We start from the raw sequence: 20,005 nt of genomic DNA on the forward strand, positions 1-20,005 counted from the left end.
GAACATTTGGCAGTGCCTGAAGTCACACCAAAAGTAAGATTGCTTTTAATGGATAGTGTCTACCTCCTTTATGTATCTTGTTCCCTTTCTTTTGCCTTCAGGCTTAACCTGACACTAATTAGTCGACTTGCAGTGTGTTTTTTTTTAAAAAAGCATCAAGGAAAGCACTTGAAGCCTTTAAATCCTTCTTGGCATGTTTCTTCTGCTCAGACTTTACTGTTTGTTACCTTAAATGTGGTGAGGGGTTTGTGTTTTTTTTCCGAGCTTCTGATAAAAATAAATAGTGGGGTGTTATTTTGCCTCCTGTCTGCTTGCAGTGCATTTTTAAAAGAAAGTCAGGAGAGCACAAGGAGCCTCACGGTCCTTTTAATCGTGTTTGTTCCGATCAGATGTGACTGCTAAATGTGACCTGGTGCTCCTGTATTTTTCCCCTCACATTCCTGATAATTAATTGGCAGAACACCACTGTGGCTGGCTACTTGCAGTGTCAAAAAATAGTAATTGGGAAACCACTTGGAGCCGCACAGATGCTTTTCAGAACTTTCAATTCTGTTCTACTCTGTGCAGTTTCTTGTCTTCAGTGTGCTCAGGGTTTTTCATTTTTGAGCAATGCCACGAGACATCTGCCAGTAATCTTACCTACTTTGCATATTAAGAATGGTCGGTGAGTCTCTGCATTCTATGCATTTCTAGTTATGCCTGCAGGTGGAGCTATGTAGGGTGGTAATTCCATTGATGAGCGTGTGACATTGTATGCCAAAGGCTAATCTACATATCCAGCCTGGCCACTGAAACATCCAGACATCTGCACATCCTGACCATGGGGTGGAGTGGAGCAAGATGCCATGCAGGCAAAAACACAGTCTTATAATTAAAGAAGCAGAAAATGCTGCAATTAATCAAAGTCAGACAGGATCCTTAGATAAAGCCCCGGTGTCATTCTGGTGAATCTGCACTGTACCACTTCCAAAGCCAATACATCTTTCCTGAGGTTTAGTACCCAAAACTAAACACAGTTCTCCAGATGGGGTCTGACTAAGGCTCTACAACTGCAGAATCACTCCCCGTTCCCCTCCTTTCTTTTCTAGCCTCCTTGAGATAAAGGCCAACATTCCATAAGCCTTTTTGATTAGTTTTTGTACCTGTGCAGTAGCTTTTAGTCTCCAAAGCTCCTCATCTCTCACCATTTAAGAAAACAAAATTATGAAAAGCTGTGCAGTGGGCATGTATATATATTTGGCAGCACTCAAGGATCACACATTGATGATCCATGGCACCGCATAAAGATACAAGTGCCGTAAAATGTTCAATGTGCACTTTCTGTCAATTTATACAGTGACTGTTACCAGCAGCTGAACTCTGAAATGGAACGTGCTCGCACAAAAGTCTGTGGATGCTCATTCAATCAATTTTCAAGACTGGGATCGGTAGATTTTTGTTCGGTAAGGGTATCAAGGGATATGGAGCAAAGGCAGGCAAATGGATTGTCCATGATCTAATTTGTTATGTTTAGTCAACAAATCTGTTATCATTGTATCATGCGACTACTAGCTAATCAGTCTTGATCTTGCCCTTTTACTTGTTTGTACCTGTGTTCCTTCATCCTGCAGTCATGGTTTAACTTGATACAGTGCTTCGGATTCGCCTTTTCCCTTACTCTGAGCACATTGTATCTCTTTAAGATCCCCTCTCATTCACCATCTTTCAAGGCTGTAGGGTCCCAAGCTTTTCCAACTTTTCCTCAGCGGTACAGGACAGGTGCCGGTGTCTGCACACGGCCTTTATTGAGCCGTGGGGACAGCTGAACTGTATTCCCGACGACCAGAGCCAACAAAAGTCATTTCTTGCATGATTTGAAGGCATACTATACCCATTCCTTTGGGGTTGTTGCCAACTCACTCATCTCGTAAGAAGCACATAAATAATTAGCACTGTGCAAGTTTTTGTACTGATATGTGCCTACTTTTGCTCACCTAGGGAACAATTACAGAAGACAAATCGAAAGGCTCCCATTTAATTTATCCTATACCCAGCCCTCTGGATGAAGGTAAGAAATTTTGTGATCGCACCGAAATTCCTTCTAATGTCATTCAGGCAGAAGTTTGCAGTTCTGTTCTGGTACTTCACCCAAATGGTCACCTACATAATATTTGCATGTCTACATCTTCCCTCCCAAATCAAGGATTTTCAATTTCTCCTTGGTTTGGAAGATATTAAAAAGATACATTTGCAGAGCTCTTTTTAACCTGTGTGTTTCTCTTTTTCTGATCGACCTTCAACTTTTTCTGTTGCAGAGGAGTGGTTGAGACCAGTTATGAAGCGAGAAAAGCAAGTCCTGGTGCACTGGGGAATGTTCCCAGACAGGTATGTGTTAGTGAGACTATTGTAGAAATGCTGGCAGGTAAAAAGCATAGAAGCGTAGAATTTTACAACTGAGAAGGAGGTCCTTTCAGCTTATCATAACTGTGCTGACTGAACCATCTATTTACTTTGTCCCTTCCCCTATACCAGTTTAATTTTTTTTCTCTCATTTTCTACTTCCCTTTTAAAATGTATTATGGATTCTGTTTCTAAGTGTTCCTGCAAGGTTATTCTCTATCCTATTCCTCTGTATTTGTATAACAAAACATTCTCCTTGCCTCTCCCATTGTTCTTTAAGTGGTGGTAAATTTATGCCTTCTCGCTCCTGTCCCACATGGATATTTTCTTTCCCAATTTACTTTATTAACTTCTTTCAAACATCTCTATCAAATCTACTGTTGGCCCTATGTTCTATAACCCTCTTTGTTCCAATGAAAAGAGCCCCAGTTTCTTTCTTCTGCTTATCACAAAGTCTCTCATCCCTGGTATCATCTTACTGAATCTTTTCTCCACTCTTCTTAGCTTTGACATCCTTCCTAAAGTAGGATACTGAGAACTGGGTGCAATATTCTAATTGTGGCTCTATCCATTATAGAGCTTGAATTGTGTAACTCCAGTCCAGAATGTTTACTTTCTCATCTTCATCCACGTTGTTAAGAAATACCTTGCATTTATATAGCACTTATTGTGACCACGGGCCATCCCAAACGACTTTACATACAAGGATTCACTTTTGACGTGTAATCGCTGTTGTTAATTAGGCAAATATGGCAGCCAAGCCTCACCAGAGCAAATGTGATTATTTCATGTTTTTTTTAAAACTTTGGCTGGATTGGTTGTGTGAGCATTGTTGTCCATGACACTGGGAAAACTCTCTTAATGGTACCTTAGCTTCTTTTAAAACCAGCTAACAGGTAGTGAGGGTCGGGATTAAATGCCTCATCTGAAGAACAATACAGCATTCACTCAATACTGCACTGGGTGTCTCAGTCTTGCTAATGTGCTCAACTCCGAGCAGATATGGGGATATGAAAGAAGGTCTAATTCGCCCCCTAATTTTGTCCCCCCTCAACTCGATGATTCTTGCTGGAGTGTGGTTCCACTGATGTTGACCCTCGATGTACCTCACCCAAGTGTCCATTCTTCATTTGTGAGTGTAAAATTTAAGTGTTGCTGGACTCTGGAGGGCAACACTGCAGGGTGTAATCCAGCTCTCATCTGATGTCTACACCTATTCACTGGATAATGGTCAGGTGCACGATCCTTGGTTGTGCCACACCAACTGTCGTCTTGTGCTAAGATTGTTGTGCACTGATTGGATATTGGCACATTCCTGGTGTTAATAGCTCATTACCACAGTGGGCAGTGCATTTTACCATTGAGCCCTGGTGGCAGCTGTTCTGTGTCAGCAGGAGGGACTAGAGAGCATTTAAAATAAAATATCTAAATTGTTAATCCCATTTGGGATAGTTGCTAAGATCATGGTTAAATGCATGAGGTTACTCACCAGGATGTGTGGCTTCATTTTACTTTCATCTGCTGTTTTGTGCACAGACCAGACGGTGTTCAGTTCTCGGTGACGCATGACTTGAGAGCGATAGTGAGTTTTTTTTATAGCTGGTACCTTCAAATGTCAGTCCCAAGGGTATTGATAATAGAAAACCTATTTTTGTAGATTATATATCATTTTTCCATTTTTGTAGTTCAGTAATTCAAGTGGCTCTTAATGTACGTGTTTGTGAATTTTTAGAATGATAAGTTAACTTTCAAAAAAAAATCAAAGTACATTTGTCCTTTGCCTTGTGACTTTTTACATTTATAGTGTTTTTCCTTGTCTCCTGAACTGTTGATTTATACTGGGTGAAGGCTTCGTGAATGATGATCACCCCAGTACCAATCTCAAGGAAAGCCCTATGTGAATCTAGACAGCAAGCTAAGCCTGTTATGTCCTCGGCCAGAGTCCAAACCAATGCATTTTCCAGCAGTATGACTGTATTGAAATTAGGAGCAGGTCTGCCTAGTGCAGATACTGTGCCATACAGGTCCTATTCCTGGTCTGCAGCTAATCTCAGCAGAGTAGCAATTGCTGATCCTGCAATTGGTCTTGGTGCTCCTCAGCTGGGGAAAGGAGAAACATGCTGCAGTTCCTGCTTCTCATTACAGTCCAGTGACCCTTACTGGTAATTGCTTGTGCCTGCCAACTTTTGCTGTTTAGGCTCACACATGAAACTCCCTCAATGAGGTACAGAGTGCATGCTACTGCTTGTGAAACTGCTCTCTAGCTGGGGGTGGTGGGGTGGGTAAATATAAAATTGAAAGTAAAATGTTCTTTTTTTTAAAAAAAGCCCCTCGTGAGCCTCCCTCTATACTGTGCGATGGAGCTTCGAAATGCCAAGAAATGAAATGCCAAATGTCTGGCTGTTGTCTCCCTTTCTCATCAGTTATTGTAACTAATAATTCAGGTGTTGCTCTTGAACTTGTGTGTTTTTCTTTAATGTTGCAGCTGTTGGATTTAAGATATAAATATATGTAAATCACAGTCACGTGCCGCAGGTTCTACATTATTGCAACTGAGTAGTGTTAAGGCGTCAAGAGTTACAGGGATTTATGATCATATTCTTAAAATTATCTGCCCAGTGCAATGTTGTCGTCAGTATGGCAAATGTGGGACAGGTCATCTCCAGGTTTGATTTTTCCAGTTCTATTCTATTTCGGCCTCCAGAGTTCTTCGCACAAGCGTCAAGTAATCCAGAACTCTGCCACGTTCTTTCCTGTGCCAAGTTCTGCCAACATTTTAATCCTGTCGTCATCAATGTCCATTGGAAACCATTGCCCCCAATGCATTGAATTCAAAATCCTCACCCTCATTTCTAATCCCTTTGTGACTACACTTCTGCAACCTCCTCTTGACCATCAGGCACGGTGATTACTGCAGTGAGTCTTGCTCTCCTCTCCACAGTCAGTGGCAGAGCCTTAAGCAGTGTGGTTATGCACTCTGGAGAGATGCAGAGGGTTTAAAGAATTTCAAACGTTCAAAAGCCACCTCAAAACCTGTCTGTCATCACTCTTTTCTCCTTCCACTCCCCACCCTCCTGCCAATACTTGGTGTCTTGACCCCATCCCTGCCCCTTTGTGAAGTGTCGTGGACCATTTCTCAATGTTAAAGGTGGTTATATAAATACAAGTTGTTTTTATCCACTGTTAAAGGAATGAACTCTTTATGATAACTGGGAATTATTTTAGGATGGTTGAATCACTTGTGTACATTTGTGTTTTTAAAAATTTATTCTTGGGATGTGGATAATATTACGAGGCTGTTTATTGTCTTTCACTTGCTCTCTGTGTGTTCATAGAATGATAGACATTTATGGTACAGAAAGAGGCCATTTGGCCCATCATATCTGTGCCGGCTGAAAAAGAGCTATCCAGCTTAATACCACTTTCCAGCTCTTGGTCTGTAGCCTTGTAGGTTACGGCACTTCAAGTGCATATCCAAGTACTTTTCAAATGCGATGAGGGTTTCTGCCCCTACCACCCTTTCAAGCAGTGAGTTCCAGACCCCCACCACCCCCTGGGTGAAAAGAATTGTCCTCAACTCCCCTCCAATGCTTTGACCAATTACTTCAAATCTATGTCCTCTGGTTATTGATCTCTGTTAAGGGAAATAGGTCCTTTCTCTCCACTCTATCTAGGCCCCTTATAATTTTATACACCTCAATTAATTCTCCCCTCAGCACCCTCTGTTCCAAAGAAAACATCCCCAGCCTATCCAACCTTTCCTCATAGATAAAATTCTCCAGTCCTGGCAACATCCTCATAAATCTCCTCTGTACCCTCTCCAGTGCAATCACATCTTTCCTGTAATGTGGTGACCAGAACTGTACACAGTACTCAAGCTGTGGCCGAACCAGTGTTTTGTACAGTTCCAACATAGCCTCCCTGCTCTTATATTCTATGCCTCGGCTAATAAAGGAAAGTATCCCATATGCCTTTTTAACCACCTTATCTACCTGTCATGCTACCTTCAAGGATCTGTGGACATGCACTGCAAGGTCGCTCTGTTCCTCTACATCTCATAGTATCCTCCCATTTATTGTGTACTCCCTTGCCTTGCTTGCCCTCCCCAAATGCATTACCTCATACTTCTCTGGATTGAATTCCATTTGCTATTTTTCTGCCCACCTGACCAGTCCATTGATATCTTCCTGCAGTCCACAGCTTTCCTCCTCACTATCAACCACACGGCCAATTTTTGTATCATCTATAAACTTCTTAATCATGCCCCCTACATTTAAGTCTCAATCATTGATTTATAACACAAAAAGCTCTGAGCCCTGTGGGACCCCACTGGAAACAGCCTTCCCGTCACAAAAACCCCCGTCGACCATTACCCTTTGCTTCCTGCCACTGACCCAATTTTGGATCCAACTAGCCACTTTCCCATGGATCTCATGGGCTTTTACTTTCCTGTCTAGTTGCCATGTGGGACCTTGTCAAAAGCCTTGCTAAAACCCATGTAGACTACATCAAACATGATACCCTCATCGACCCTCCTCATCGCCTCAAAAAATTCAATCCAGTTCGTCAGACACTACCCTTTCTCAACAAATCCATGCTGTCTGTCCTTGATCAATTCGTGCCTTTTCAAATGATGAGTAATACTGTCCTCCAGAATTGTTTCCACCAAAGTTAGACTGATTGGCATGTAATTACTCGGTCTATCCCTTTCTCCCTCTTTTAAACAACGATACAACGTTAGCAGTCCTCCAGCACTACACCTGTAGCCAGAGAGGATTGGAAAATCATGATCAGAGCCTCTGCTATTTCCTCCCTTGCTTCTCTTTAACAGCCTGGGATACATTTCATCCGGGCCTGGCCATTTATCTACTTTGAAAGATGCTAATCCACTTAATACTTCATCTCTCACTGTTTATCCCATTCAATATTTCACACTCCTCCGACAATGTTTGCATTGTCTCCCTCTTTTATGAAGACAGATGCAAAGCATTGATTAAGAACCATTTTCATGTCTTCCACCTCCACACAGGTTACCTTTTCAGTCTCTAATAGGCCCTACTCTGACCTTAGTTATTCTGTTGCTCTTTATGTATTTATAAAACATCTTTGGGTTTTCCTTGATCTTTCGTGCCAATATTTTTTCATGCCCTCTCTTGGCTTTCCTAATTTCCTTTCCTTTTTTTAAATGTCACCCCTGTTCTTTCTCTTGCTCACATACTCGCTTGCTTTCACCACCACCACCACCACCCCCCCCCCCCCCCCCCCCCCCCCGCATGTGTTTGTTCTTGCTCTCTTCTCATCTTTCCCCCTCACCCCCTCCAACCACAAAGTTGGAAGGGCTTTTAGTATGAAGGTCGAAGAGTAGAAGAAATCGGGAAGAGGGGGTTGGTGATACCAAGCTTAGATTTTCAAAGACCTGAAGGAAGGACAAGAATTTGATGCTTTTGATATCCTGGAAAAGAATGGGCAGTCTTCACTCAGTTTCCAGTGGGACAGGGTAGGTGGTGTGGGGATGGAAATGTTGGATTTGCACAGTAGGAAGCTGCTTTCTGAGGTGTTAAGGGACATCATCTAAAGGGAGGGAACTTTGATTTGGGTTGTTACAGCTTGTGCTGTACTTGAGGTAAGAGTGCTTGATACCAAGAATGGGTGCCAAAACTGAATTGTTTCTTTTGGTGCCTGATTGATGTAGTGGCTAAACATTGGGCTGGATTTGAATTCTGGTTATAGAGTTGAACAGCCAAACTAATGGTTAATCTGGTCTATCTACTGGTTTTAAGGGTCCAATGTGAAATTAATCCAGATCCTTCCTGGAAAATAACCTGTAGTGCAAAGCAGCCCTTAGTTTTCAGAGGCCATGGTTAGTGTAAAAAAAATACTAGTGCACGAGTATAATAGTGTTTGTTCTGAGGTTGAGCCTAATCTGCATTGTTGGGGCAGTGTCGAGGGATCTTCACTGTACATCTGAATAAGATATGTTTTTACATTATTCTAATAGAGCAACAACTTAGATTTATATCGCGCCTTTAACATAGTAAAACATCAAAAGGTGCTTCGCAGGAGTGTTATCGAACCGAGCCATATAAGGAGGTATTGGGACAGGTGACCAAAAGCTTGGTCACAGGTAGGTTTTAAGGAGCATCTTAAAGGAGGAGAGAGAGAGCGCGAATTCCAGAGCTTGGGGTCTCGGCAGCTGAAGGCACGGCCGCCACTGGTGGAGCGATTAAAGTCGGGGATGTGCAATAGGTTGTAATTGGAGGAACGCAGAGTTCTCATTGTAGAGCTAGAGGAGGTTACAAAGATAGGGAAGGGCAAGGCAATGGAGGGATTTGAACATTAAGTTAAGAATTTTTAAATCAAGGCGCTGCTGAACCGGGAGCCAATGTCGGTTGGCGAGTACGGGGTGATGGGTGAACTGGACATGGTGCGAGTTAGGATACGGGCAGCCAAGGTTTGGATGAGCTCAAGTTTATGAAGTATGGAAGATGGGAGGCCAGCCAGGAGAGCATTAGAATAGTTGAGTCTAGAGGTAACAAAGGCATGGATGAGGTGATGAGCTGAGGCAGGGTCGGAGATGCACGATGTTACGGAGGTGGAAGTCGGTGGTCTTGGTGATGGAGCAGATATGTGGTCGGAAGCTCATTTTAGGGTCAGGTGGGATGCCAAGGTTGGGAATGGTCTGATTCAGCCTGAGACAGTGGCCAAGGAGAGGGATGGAGTCGGTGGTTAGGGAATGGAGTTTGCAGCGGGGACCAAAGACAATGGCTTCAGTCTTCCCAATATTTAGTTGAAGGAAATTATTGCTCATCCAGTGTGTTGGATAAGCAGTGTGACAAATGAGAGACAGTGGAGGGATCGGGAGAGGTGGTAAGGTAGCGCATGGAGTCATAGAATCATAGGTTACAGCACAGAAGGAGACCTTTCGGCCCACCGAGTTCGTGTCTGCTCTATGCAAGAGCAATCCAGCGAGTCCCACTCCCCTGTCCTATCCCTGTAGCCCTGCACATTTTTTCCTTTCAAGTACTTATCCAGTTCCCTTTTGAAAGCCACGATTGAACCTGCCTCCTCCACCCCCTCTGGCTGTGCATTCCAGATCCCAATCACTCACTGTAAAGAAGTATTTCCTCATGTCACCTTTGGTTTTTTTGCCAATCACCTTAAATCTATGACCTCTGGTTCTTGGCCTTTCCGCCAAAGGGAACAGTTTCTCTTTATCTACTCTGTCGAGACCCTTCAAGATTTTGAATACCTCCATCAAATCTCCTCTCAACCGTGTCTGTTCCAAGGAGAACAACTCCAGCTTCTCCAGTCTATCGATGTAACTGAAGTCCCTCATCACTGGAATCATTCCAGTAAATCTCTTCTGCACCCTCTCTAAGGCCATCACATCTTTCCTAAAGTGTGGTGCCCAGAACTGGACACAATACTCCAGCTGTGGCTGAACCAGTGTTTTATAAAGGTTCATCATGACTTCCTTGCTTTTGTAATCTATGTACTCTATGCCTCTATTTATAAAGCCCAGGATCCCTTATGCTGCTTTAACCGCTTTCTCACCTGCCCTACCGCCTTCATTGATTTGTGTATGTATACCCCAAGATCTCTCTGTTTCTGGACCCCTTTTAGAGTTGTGCCCTCTAGTTTATATTGCCTCTCCTCATTCTTCCAACTGAAATGTATCACTTCGCATTTTTCTGCATTCAATTTGATCTGCCATGTGTCCGCCCATGCCATCTGCCTGTCGATACCCTCTTGAAGTCTATCACTATCTTCCTCACTGTTCACTACACTTCCAAGTTTTGTGTCATCTACAAATTTTGAAATTGTGCCCTGTACAGCCAAGTCCAAGTCATTGATATATATCAAGAAAAACAATGGTCCCAGTACCGACCCCTGGGGAACACCACTGTACACCTCCCTCCAATCCGAAAAACAGCTGTTCACAACTACTCTCTGTTTCCTGTCCCTTGGCCAATTCTGTATCTATGCTGCTACTCCCCCTTTTATTCCACGGGCTTCAATCTTGATGACAAGCCTATTATGTGGCACTTCATCAAATGCCTTTTGAAAGTCCATATACACCACATCAACTGCATTGTCCTCCTCTACCCTCTCTCTTACCTCATCAAAAAACACTATCAAGTTAGTTAAACATGATTTGCCTTTAACAAATCTGTGCTGGCTTTCCCTAATCAATCCACACTTGTCCAAGTGACTGCTAATTCTGTCCCTGATTATCGTTTCTAAAAGTTTCCCCACCACTGAAGTTAAACTGATTGGCCTATAGTTACTGGCTTTATCTTTACACCCTTTTTTGAACAAGCTTGTAACATTTGCAATTCTCCAGTCATCCGGCAACCCCACTATCTACGGATGTTTGGAAGATTATGGCCAGTACTTCCGCAATTTCCACCCTTACTTCCCTCAGTAACCTAGGATACATCCCATCCGGACCGGGTGACTTATCTACTTTAAGGACAGCTAGCCTTTCTAGTACCTCCTCCATCAATTTTTAGCCCATCCAGTATCTCAATTATATCTTCGTTTACTGAGACTCTGGCAGCTTCTTCTTCCAGGGTAAAGACAGATGCTAAGTACTCATTTAGTACCTTGGCCATGCCCTCTTCCTCCATGAGTAGATCTCTTTATTGGCCCCTAATTGGCCCCCATCCTCCTTTTACTGCCCGTTTATTGTTTACATGCCTATAGAAGACTTTTGGATTCCCTTTTATGTTGGCTGCCAGTCTAGTCTCATAATCTCTTGCCCCTCTTATTTCGTTTTTCACTTCCCCTCTGAACTTTTGTATATTCTGCCTGGTTCCCACTTGTGTTATCAACTTGACAAGTGTCATACGCCCCTTTTTTCTGCTTCGTCTTACTCTCTGTCTTTTGTCATCCAGGGAGCTCTGGCTTCAGTTGCCCTATCTTTCTCCCTCATGGGAATGTACCTGAACCATCTCCCCCTTTAAAGGCCGACCATTGTTCAATTACAGTTTTGCCTGCCAATCTTTGATTCCAATTTATCTGGGCCAGATCTGTTCTCATCCCACTGAAAGTGGCCCTCCTCCAATTAAATATTTTTACTTTAGAGTGGTCCATGTCCTTTTCCATAGCTATTATAAACCTTATGCTGCTACTATCGTTGTTCCCTAAATGTCCCCCCCACTGACACTTGCTCTACTTGGCCGCTTTATTCCCCAATACCAAATCCAGCAATGCCTCCTTCCTCGTTGGGTCAGAAACGTACTCGTCAAGAAAGTTCTGAACACAATTCAAAAATTCCTCCCCCTCTTTGCCCCTTATTATTACCATCCCAGTCTATTTTAGGATAAATGTAAGGAGTCGCACGACACCAGGTTATAGTCCAACAGCTTTATTTGAAATCACAAGCTTTCGGAGCTTTGCTGCTTCGTCAGGTGAAGTGAAGAGATGCATTTTGGCACAGCATATATAGTCAGAGAACAATGCCTGGTGATTACAGATAATCTTTCTAACTGCCCTTTATCGGCAGAGAGATAATCACAGCAATCAAAGGAGTGAATGGTGTTCAAACAGGTTAGTCAGGGAAACATTACCTCCAAGAATACTGAGGTGGGGTCACAAAGGGTCAAATGTAGCAGATGCTGGAGTTTGTATTAAAAACAGATAATTTTTTTTGCTGGAAATCGCAGCAGGTCCGGCTGCATCTGTGCATGGAGAACAAGCCAACTACGACTTGAGTCTGGATGACTCTACGTCAGGTGGGGTTACATGTAGCGTGACATGAACCCAAGATCCCGGTTGAGGCCGTCCTCATGGGTGCGGAACTTGGCTATCAATTTCTGCTCGACGATTTTGCGTTGTCGTGTGTCTCGAAGGCCGCCTTGGAGAATGCTTACCCGAAGATCGGAGGCTGAATGTCCTTGACTGCTGAAGTGTTCCCCGACTGGGAGGGCACCCTCCTGCCTGGCGATTGTTGTGCGGTGTCTGTTCATCCGTTGTCGCAGTGTCTGCATGGTCTCGCCGATGTACCATGCTCCGGGATATCCTTTCCTGCAACGTATGAGGTAGACAACGTTGGTCGAGTCACAGGAGTATGAACCATGTACCTGGTGGGTGGTGTCCTCTCGTGTGATGGTGGTATCTGTGTCGATGACCTGGCATGTCTTGCAGAGGTTGCCGTGGCAGGGTTGTGTGGTGTCGTGGTCGCTGTTCTCCTGAAAGCTGGGTAATTTGCTGCGAACGATGGTCTGTTTGAGGTTGGGTGGCTGTTTAAAGGCGAGTAGTGGAGGCGTGGGGATGGCCTTAGCGAGGTGTTTGTCGTCATCGATGACATGTTGAAGGCTGCGAAGAACATGGCGTAGTGGACGACGAAGGGTACTCTGTTGGTTGTGTCCCGTAAGAACGGGATATGACGCTCGACTCGTCGATCGACAGTTCCGACGGGCCACAGTGAAAAATCGCATAGACCTCTTCAGAAGACAAACACGGGACACAACCAACAGAGAAGGTGATGGTGAGCAGTCTCCTTGAACCGCCGCAGTCAGTGTGGTGAAGGTTCTCCCACAGTGCTGTTAGGAAGGGAGTTCCAGGATTTTGACCCAGTGACGATGAAGGAACGGCGATATGTTTCCAAGTCAGGATGGTGTGTGACTTGGAGGGGAACGTGCAGGTGGTGGTGTTCCCATGTGCCTGTTGCTCTTGTCCTTCTAGGTGGTAGAGGTCGCGGGTTTGGAAGGTGCTGTCGAAGAAGCATTGGCGAGTTGCTGCGGTGCAACCTGTGGATGGTACACACTGCAGCCACAGTGCGCCGGCAGTGAAGGGAGTGAATGTTTAGGGTGGTGGATGGGGTGCCAATCAAGTGGGCTGCTTTGTCCTGGATGGTGTCAAGCTTCTTGTGTTGTTGGAGCTGCACTCATCCAGGCAAGTGGAGAGTATTCCATCACACTCCTGACTTGTGCCTTGCAGACGGTGGAAAGGCTCTGGCGGTCACCCATTCCCTCTCTGCCTGCACACTCACAAGCTGCAGGGCGCCTCCAGAAACATGCTATCCATGTACCTCTCAGCCTCGCGGAGGCACTGAACTGACGCCAGCTGTTTCTCGAGCTCTGAAATGCGGAGCTCGAGCTCCTCCAGCTGACGTCACTTCCTGCACCTGTGGTTGTCCAGGATACAGGAAGCGTCCTGGAGTTCCCATGTGGCACAGGATGTGCATTCGACGGGACTGAGGTGCCCTGCCATGCCTCTATTTATTACATTGTTTACTAGACTTAACAAAGATAAACTTAAACAGAAAAAAAAACTCACCAGCTACTCACCAGTTAGCTCCTTCCCTTGTGCTGACGTCACTTTAGGTGTTTTTTTTCACCCCTCTTCCCAGCTCCGCACGCTCTCACTCCTTTTATCGCCGATCCTGCGCTCCGCGCTCCCTCTGCTCTCGCTCTTCTTATCACCGATCCTGCGCTCCGCGCTCTCTCTCCTCTCTGGCTCCTCCTTTTATCGCTGATCCTGCGCTCTGTTCTCGGTCTCCTCTCTCGCTTGTCCTTTTGTTGCCGATCCCGGGCTCCGCTCTTGGCCTTCTCTCTCGCTCCTCCTTTTATCGCTGGTCCCACGCTCTGCTGTGTTGTCAGCATACATGTGGAATCTGATGCCGTGTTTTCAGATGGTGTTGCCGAGGGGCAGTGTGTAGATATGAAATAGGAGAGGACCAAGGATGAATCCTTGGGCGACTGCAGCGATAAGTGTGGGAGCGGGAAGAGAAGCCATTGCAGGTGATTCTCTGGTACGACTGGATAGGTAAGTGGAACCAGGCGCGTGTAGTCCCACCCAGCCGTAGGACGGAGGAGAGGTGTTGGAGGAAGATGGCGTGGTCAACTGTGTCAAAGGCTGCAGACAGGTAGAGAAGGATGAGGAGGGATAGTTTACCATGGTCACAGTCACATAGGACATCATTTGTGACTTTGATTAGGGCCGTTTCAGTACTGTGGCAGGAGAAGAAGCCTGATTGGAGGGATTCAAATATAGTGTTGCAAGAAGATTGGTATGGATTTGGGAGGCGACAACATGTTCAAGGATTTTGGAGAGGGAAGGGAGGTTGGAGATGGGGCAGTAGTTTGCAAGGACAGAGGGGCCAAGGGTGGATATTTTGAGGAGAGGGACAATGTCAGATTTCATGGGGTAGGGGACAGTACCTGAGGAGGGAACCGTTAACAATATCAGCTAACATGGGGGCAGGAAGGAAAGTTGGGTGGCCAGCAGTTTGGTGGGAATACGGTGGAGAGAGCACAAGGTGGATCTCATGGTCAAGATGAGCTCGGAGCGGGCATGAGGGGAGATAGGAGAGAAACTAGAAAAAGATACAATTTCAGGGCTGGAGCAGGGGGAAACCTTAGAGGAAGGTTGGCTTGGTGGGCTTGGGGAAGGGATGGAAGCAGCAGAGGCATCTGAACGGATGGTCTCAATCTTAGTGACAAAGAAGTCCATGAGCTCCTCGCACTCTTCCTTGGAGGGGAGAGGGGTTTAAATATACAGAATTGATTTAAACTGTGCTCACAAATTATATCTCTTCCTCTCAGTGACACTGATAACATTGAAGAAGACTGAATTACAGGGCTGAAGTCATTGTGCTGTAAGGATAGGCACATACAGATTATTAAATAAACAAGTTGGCATTAATTAAAAAATATGGAGCCAAAAGGGTTGTTAGGCTGAAATACATGCTTTTGAAAAATGAGCTTTTTCATCTCAGCAGGTGGAGTGCAAAAGAAGGAAATTGCAGTATAAATAAGGCAATGGGTTCCTTTTACTATAGAGACTGCAAGGTCTAAGACATTAAAGGCGAGTAGAACAAAGTTATAGTTTGTGAAGCGCAAGGATCGGAAGCAACGGTATGAGGCCCCCCCATAATTGTCCAGCAACCTGTTCAATGGTCTGCAGGTCATAACACACCCAATAATGTTGTGTCCAGCAGGAGCTAGACAATGAAAGAAAATGGTATAGAAAGAGCTATGGCGTTTCACTCAGTAGGAACTTTTTGACCACCTTCAAGACCAGTGAACAGGCTTGGATGCGCCACAGTTGCAATTTCCCACTAGAAGACTGCTACACGATTGTTTTAGACACAAGGCGAAATTAGTATTATTCAGGATGAAGTTTTAAGATAAATTTTTTGAAACAATAGTGAATGAATTATAATTGTCAGACCTGTCTTGAGCTGCACAAATCTGATAAAACGGATAAGGAAGGAATTATCCGAATACTGACCTGTTACCTGAAATGGAAAGTGTGCCATTCAGTAACACAAATGCCCCTCACCTTGATTCATATGCAATTCACAAAAGCCTCCCAAGACTTCATGACTTTGTATTTCTAAAAAATACCATGAAATATTAATTGTGTATTTGTTTGCTAGTTATGACACTTGGATGCCTGCCAGCGAGATTGATGCTGAAATTGAGGAACCACCAATCCCTGAAAGGCCGTGGAAGGTCAGTTAAATGCAGTTGCACAAAGCAAGTGACATTATTATAAAGGAATTAGTAAAATTTTAACACATAAGGAGATCAATGTTCGCAAGCAGTGAGGTGCACAACCACATAACGCAAGTCCTGTCAGCAACAAATCACTGACACACAGTTAAAAGTGCACATCGATCTGGTTCCAAAAAAAAACACTTTAGAAAGTAATAGTTGGTTGTGAAGCATTTTGGGATGCTTTGCAAATGTTTTAAAGTGCTGTAGGATGCAACTTTTTTTGTTTTCTATAGAACTCGTGTCTTTCAAACTTCCCAAAGTACTTCACCTACAATGTATTACAAAGCAATTTAATCACCATCATGTGGGGAAGTGCAACAGCCATTTTGCAAGGTTCCACAAACTACATAAGAAATAAGAAACTTCAGTGAGGTGAAGGTCAAGTAAATCTGCTTTTTTGTGGTTATGGACGAAAGTCTGTTGGCCAGGACGTAGGCAAACTCTTTTATTCTTTGAGCAGTGCCATTAGGATCTTTTAATGTCTGCTGAACAGGCAGACAGGATATTATTTAATGTCTCCTGCAAACAATGCGGCAGTCACTCATTGTGGTAGTCCGCCTTGATGTGCTCATCCTGAACCCACAACCATCTGACTTCTAGGCAGAAGTGCTACCAACTAAATAGCTGACTGGTAGGAGTGGAATCATTCAAGGGTAGTCCCTTGGAGATGGGCTCCGAAGGACAGGAGGTGGAACAGGTTGGCGTGATCGATCGTGTTGAATGCCGAATAACGATCGAGGATGAATAATTGCTGCGGTTACAGACAAATAGGATGTTGGTAACAGGCTGTTACATTTTGTGCTATGGGTAGATGAGGAACCAAGCTAGATTCAAACGAGTTGTGGAAGGGGTGATTCTGGACCTGAGTGGCAACAATGGATTCGGGTACCCTAGAGGGAAAGGGGGTTCAAGGTAGTCTGGCCAATCAAAAACTTTGGAAGGAAACATCAGTGTAAAAAGCAGAAGAATATCACGTGGATTGCACCCAAATTCAGCTGGGGAGAGAAGAGGAGCTGCTTTGACTGGAATATGTTTTCACAATCACTTGACCCAAGCAGAGCACAGAGCAGCAACTCTGGTTAGTGTCAAAGTATTGGGATGTGACAGCATGCTGCGTACAAGAGCAGCAGATGCAGAGCTGAGGTGTTCATGAAGATCAACCACACCCGTGGCTTTTTATAAGCCAAGTGTTCACGAAACTGATTAGTTATAGCCTACAGATTGGCATTCAGTGTTGCTCTTCCCAATACGATGCATACTGCTTATGTAACCCATCTCCTTGGACACGACGTGCTCCTTCAGCATTCTGTAACGTTAATGCTGCAACGTGAACCATGCAGGAGCAGCAATAATGTACTGTAAACGTAAGTGTTAGGATTCTTGCATTTTGTAGATTTCTTTGAAGATTGCACTGTCAAGCAGCTCTTGTATAATGTTATATTAGCAGAGGTGCTCTGTTGTTGAGTCACACATGGAAGCTTCTCTTTATTTTCTTGCCCCCAACTGAAATTGTATCCCTTTTCTTAATCCGATGGGGCGTTTTGTCCATATTCCTCAGCAGATTTGCAAAGCATTCTAATGTTGTTTTGACCTGTCCAGGTGCATGCCAAGTGGATCTTGGACACTGACGTGTTCAACGAGTGGATGAACGAAGAGGACTACGAGGTCGATGAAAACAGGAAACCTGTTAGCTACCGACAGCACATTCCTATCAGAACAGTAGCTGAAGAGGTAGAGTATCATGAACTGTGCTTTAATCTGTTAACAAATAGAGGGACAGGAAATGAGGGGTCAGTTGAGTGGAAAGATTTTCTTTCTCTGAGGGATATGGTGGCCTCCTGTGACTGAATCCATCTTTCTGCACCTGAGATAACACAGAAGGAGCTTTTACTCCCAACTCATCAACGGTGTGGCTTTTAGCTGTTTAAGCTTGGCTTAGTTGGTAGCAGCCTTGTAAATGTAGCTGGTCTGGTAGCGCAGTGGTTATATGATTGGACTATCCAGAGAATGTAAGTTCAAATCCCACCATTGCAGTTTGAGAATATGAATTTACTTTATAAAACCCAGCTGGTTCACTTAATTTTTAAGAAAGGAAACATGCTGTCCTTACCTCGTCTGGCCTATGTGTGACTCGAGTCCCACACCAACATGGTTGATTTAACTGCCTGCTGAAGTGGCCCAGCAAGCCACTTATTTGTATCACCACCGTCTCAGCACAGCTAAGGATGAGCAACAAATGCTGGCCTTCCCAACGATGCCCACATCCCGGGAATGAATTTTTATAAAAATTGGAGTGCAGAATTAGCGGTGGCTCTGTGCTTTATGCCCATGCCCACTCTCAAGTTGATTGAGGCTCTGAAATTTATTTTGCAGACAGAAGACGTTCATCACATCAGTCTGGGCTGCATTTGAACCCAGGTCTCTGGTGTAAGACCAGTATCTAATCCACCGTGCCACCCAGAAAACTCATTCTTTTCGATCTTTTGGAAGATGATTTATATTTTCATTCCTCATTTTTCTTTACCCTTGAGATTTGTTGAAATCTTCAATACTTGTTTTGGTGGATTAAGCACCAAGCTCCTACTCCTCCTCTTTCCCCCGCTCCCCCTCCACTGCCCCGAGCATAGACTTCTGTTTCAGAAAACTGCTCTGGGTGACATTGACTTATCTTTCTGTTGCAGTTAATTTTTATTTTTCTCACAACAAATAAAATCTTAGTCTTGGCACTGGAAAGGGAAATGTGGAAAAATGAAAATGTTCCTGTTGTAGTTCTAGTTTATTATTCCTTTTGGAGTCTTGCAGAAGTTGTTTTTTCCCCCTTCTGTTATAAAGGCAGGGCTTCGTCATTATGGTGGGTGCTGGGGGGGCCACGAGTGTTGGTAGCCTTCCAATGCTTCATTCCAGAGGCCAGTCTTCATACTTCCCCCAAGAGGGCAAGTCTGAGTCTTGGCTCTGATGTCCCAAATGGTTCAATCGCCTGCTGAAACCCAGCGCACTTTACACTTGGGGTCGCATAGCAGTCAGGAGCAGGAAACCTGGCTGTTCCTTTCTTCTGCCCGTCTTGAGCCCATGGGGATTATGACTAATTGTAGGTCTCAACTACTGCTCAAGTTGAGAAGGGTGATACACAGCACACTGGGAATTGAACGTGGCCCTCATTAGGTGCCTTTGTCACCTCCAGACTTGACTCTGTCAGTGCTCTTCTCGCCGGCCTCCCACTCTCCAGCCTTCATAAACAACAGCTCATCCAAAACTCTGCTGCCTGTATCCTATCCTGCACCATGTCCAGCTCACCCATTGCCCCTATGCTCACTGACCTACATTGGCTTCCAGTCCTCCAATTTAAAATTCCTTCACGTTTAAAACACTTCATGACTTCACTCCTCCTTATCTCTGTAACCTTCTCCAGCCCTACTTATTGAGAACTTTGCATTCCTCCAATTCTGGCCACATGTGCAACCCCACTCCCTTCGCCCTACCATTGGCAGCTGTGCCTTCAGCATCTAGGCCCTACACTCTGCAATTTCCTTCCTAAATCCCTCCCTCCCTCTCTACCTCCCTGTGCTTCTTCTACACCCTTCTTAAAACACACTACTTGGACCAAGCTTTTGGTCACCCCTTCCAATATCTCCTCCTTTGTCTTGGCATTGACTCCTTTGTCTGATTATACTTCCATGAGGTGTCTTGGAACATTTTTCTACGTTTAAAGGTGCCATGTAAATGCAAGTTATTGTTGTGACTGATTCGGAACAGTTTTGTGTAACTGGAAGAATGTGAGGAAGCATGGAGAGGAGGCTTTTCGCATCATGCTTACTATTTAAGTCAACCCTCTGAATATCTCCTTTCGTTCAGTGTCCATTTTTGTCTGATTATGCTGATGTGACATGCCTTGGAATATTTTACGATGTTAAAGATGCTATACCACTGCAAATTGTTCTGGTATGTATGGCTTAACACTACACCAGGTGATGCCTATGCATGCGAAGCCTTTGGGAGTGCCTTTGATTTTTTTTTGCCTGTTTGATCCCCTCTCTTGATTCCGAACTGTGTTATAGTTCCACGGATGCTAGTTGGTTTCTGGTACCTCACCCAAGCGTCGTCAGTTATGCATGAGTTTT

General features: G+C 44.5%; 1 protein-coding gene across 3 annotated transcripts in view; it reads left to right on the forward strand.

Moving 5' to 3' along the window:
- smarcc1a (SWI/SNF related, matrix associated, actin dependent regulator of chromatin, subfamily c, member 1a) overlaps positions 1 to 20,005 on the forward strand; it is a 196,300-nt gene that overhangs the window by 18,656 nt on the left and 157,639 nt on the right. For all 3 annotated transcript variants that reach the window (XM_067979058.1, XM_067979073.1, XM_067979066.1), the window contains exons 6-9: positions 1,978 to 2,047; positions 2,295 to 2,364; positions 15,767 to 15,842; positions 17,487 to 17,618. In XM_067979058.1, coding sequence (XP_067835159.1) covers positions 1,978 to 2,047; positions 2,295 to 2,364; positions 15,767 to 15,842; positions 17,487 to 17,618 — 348 coding nt within the window. The remainder of the gene's footprint in view (positions 1 to 1,977; positions 2,048 to 2,294; positions 2,365 to 15,766; positions 15,843 to 17,486; positions 17,619 to 20,005) is intronic.

This window comes from Heptranchias perlo, chromosome 3, assembly GCF_035084215.1.
Source record: "Heptranchias perlo isolate sHepPer1 chromosome 3, sHepPer1.hap1, whole genome shotgun sequence".
In the NCBI taxonomy this organism is placed as follows: domain Eukaryota; kingdom Metazoa; phylum Chordata; class Chondrichthyes; order Hexanchiformes; family Hexanchidae; genus Heptranchias; species Heptranchias perlo.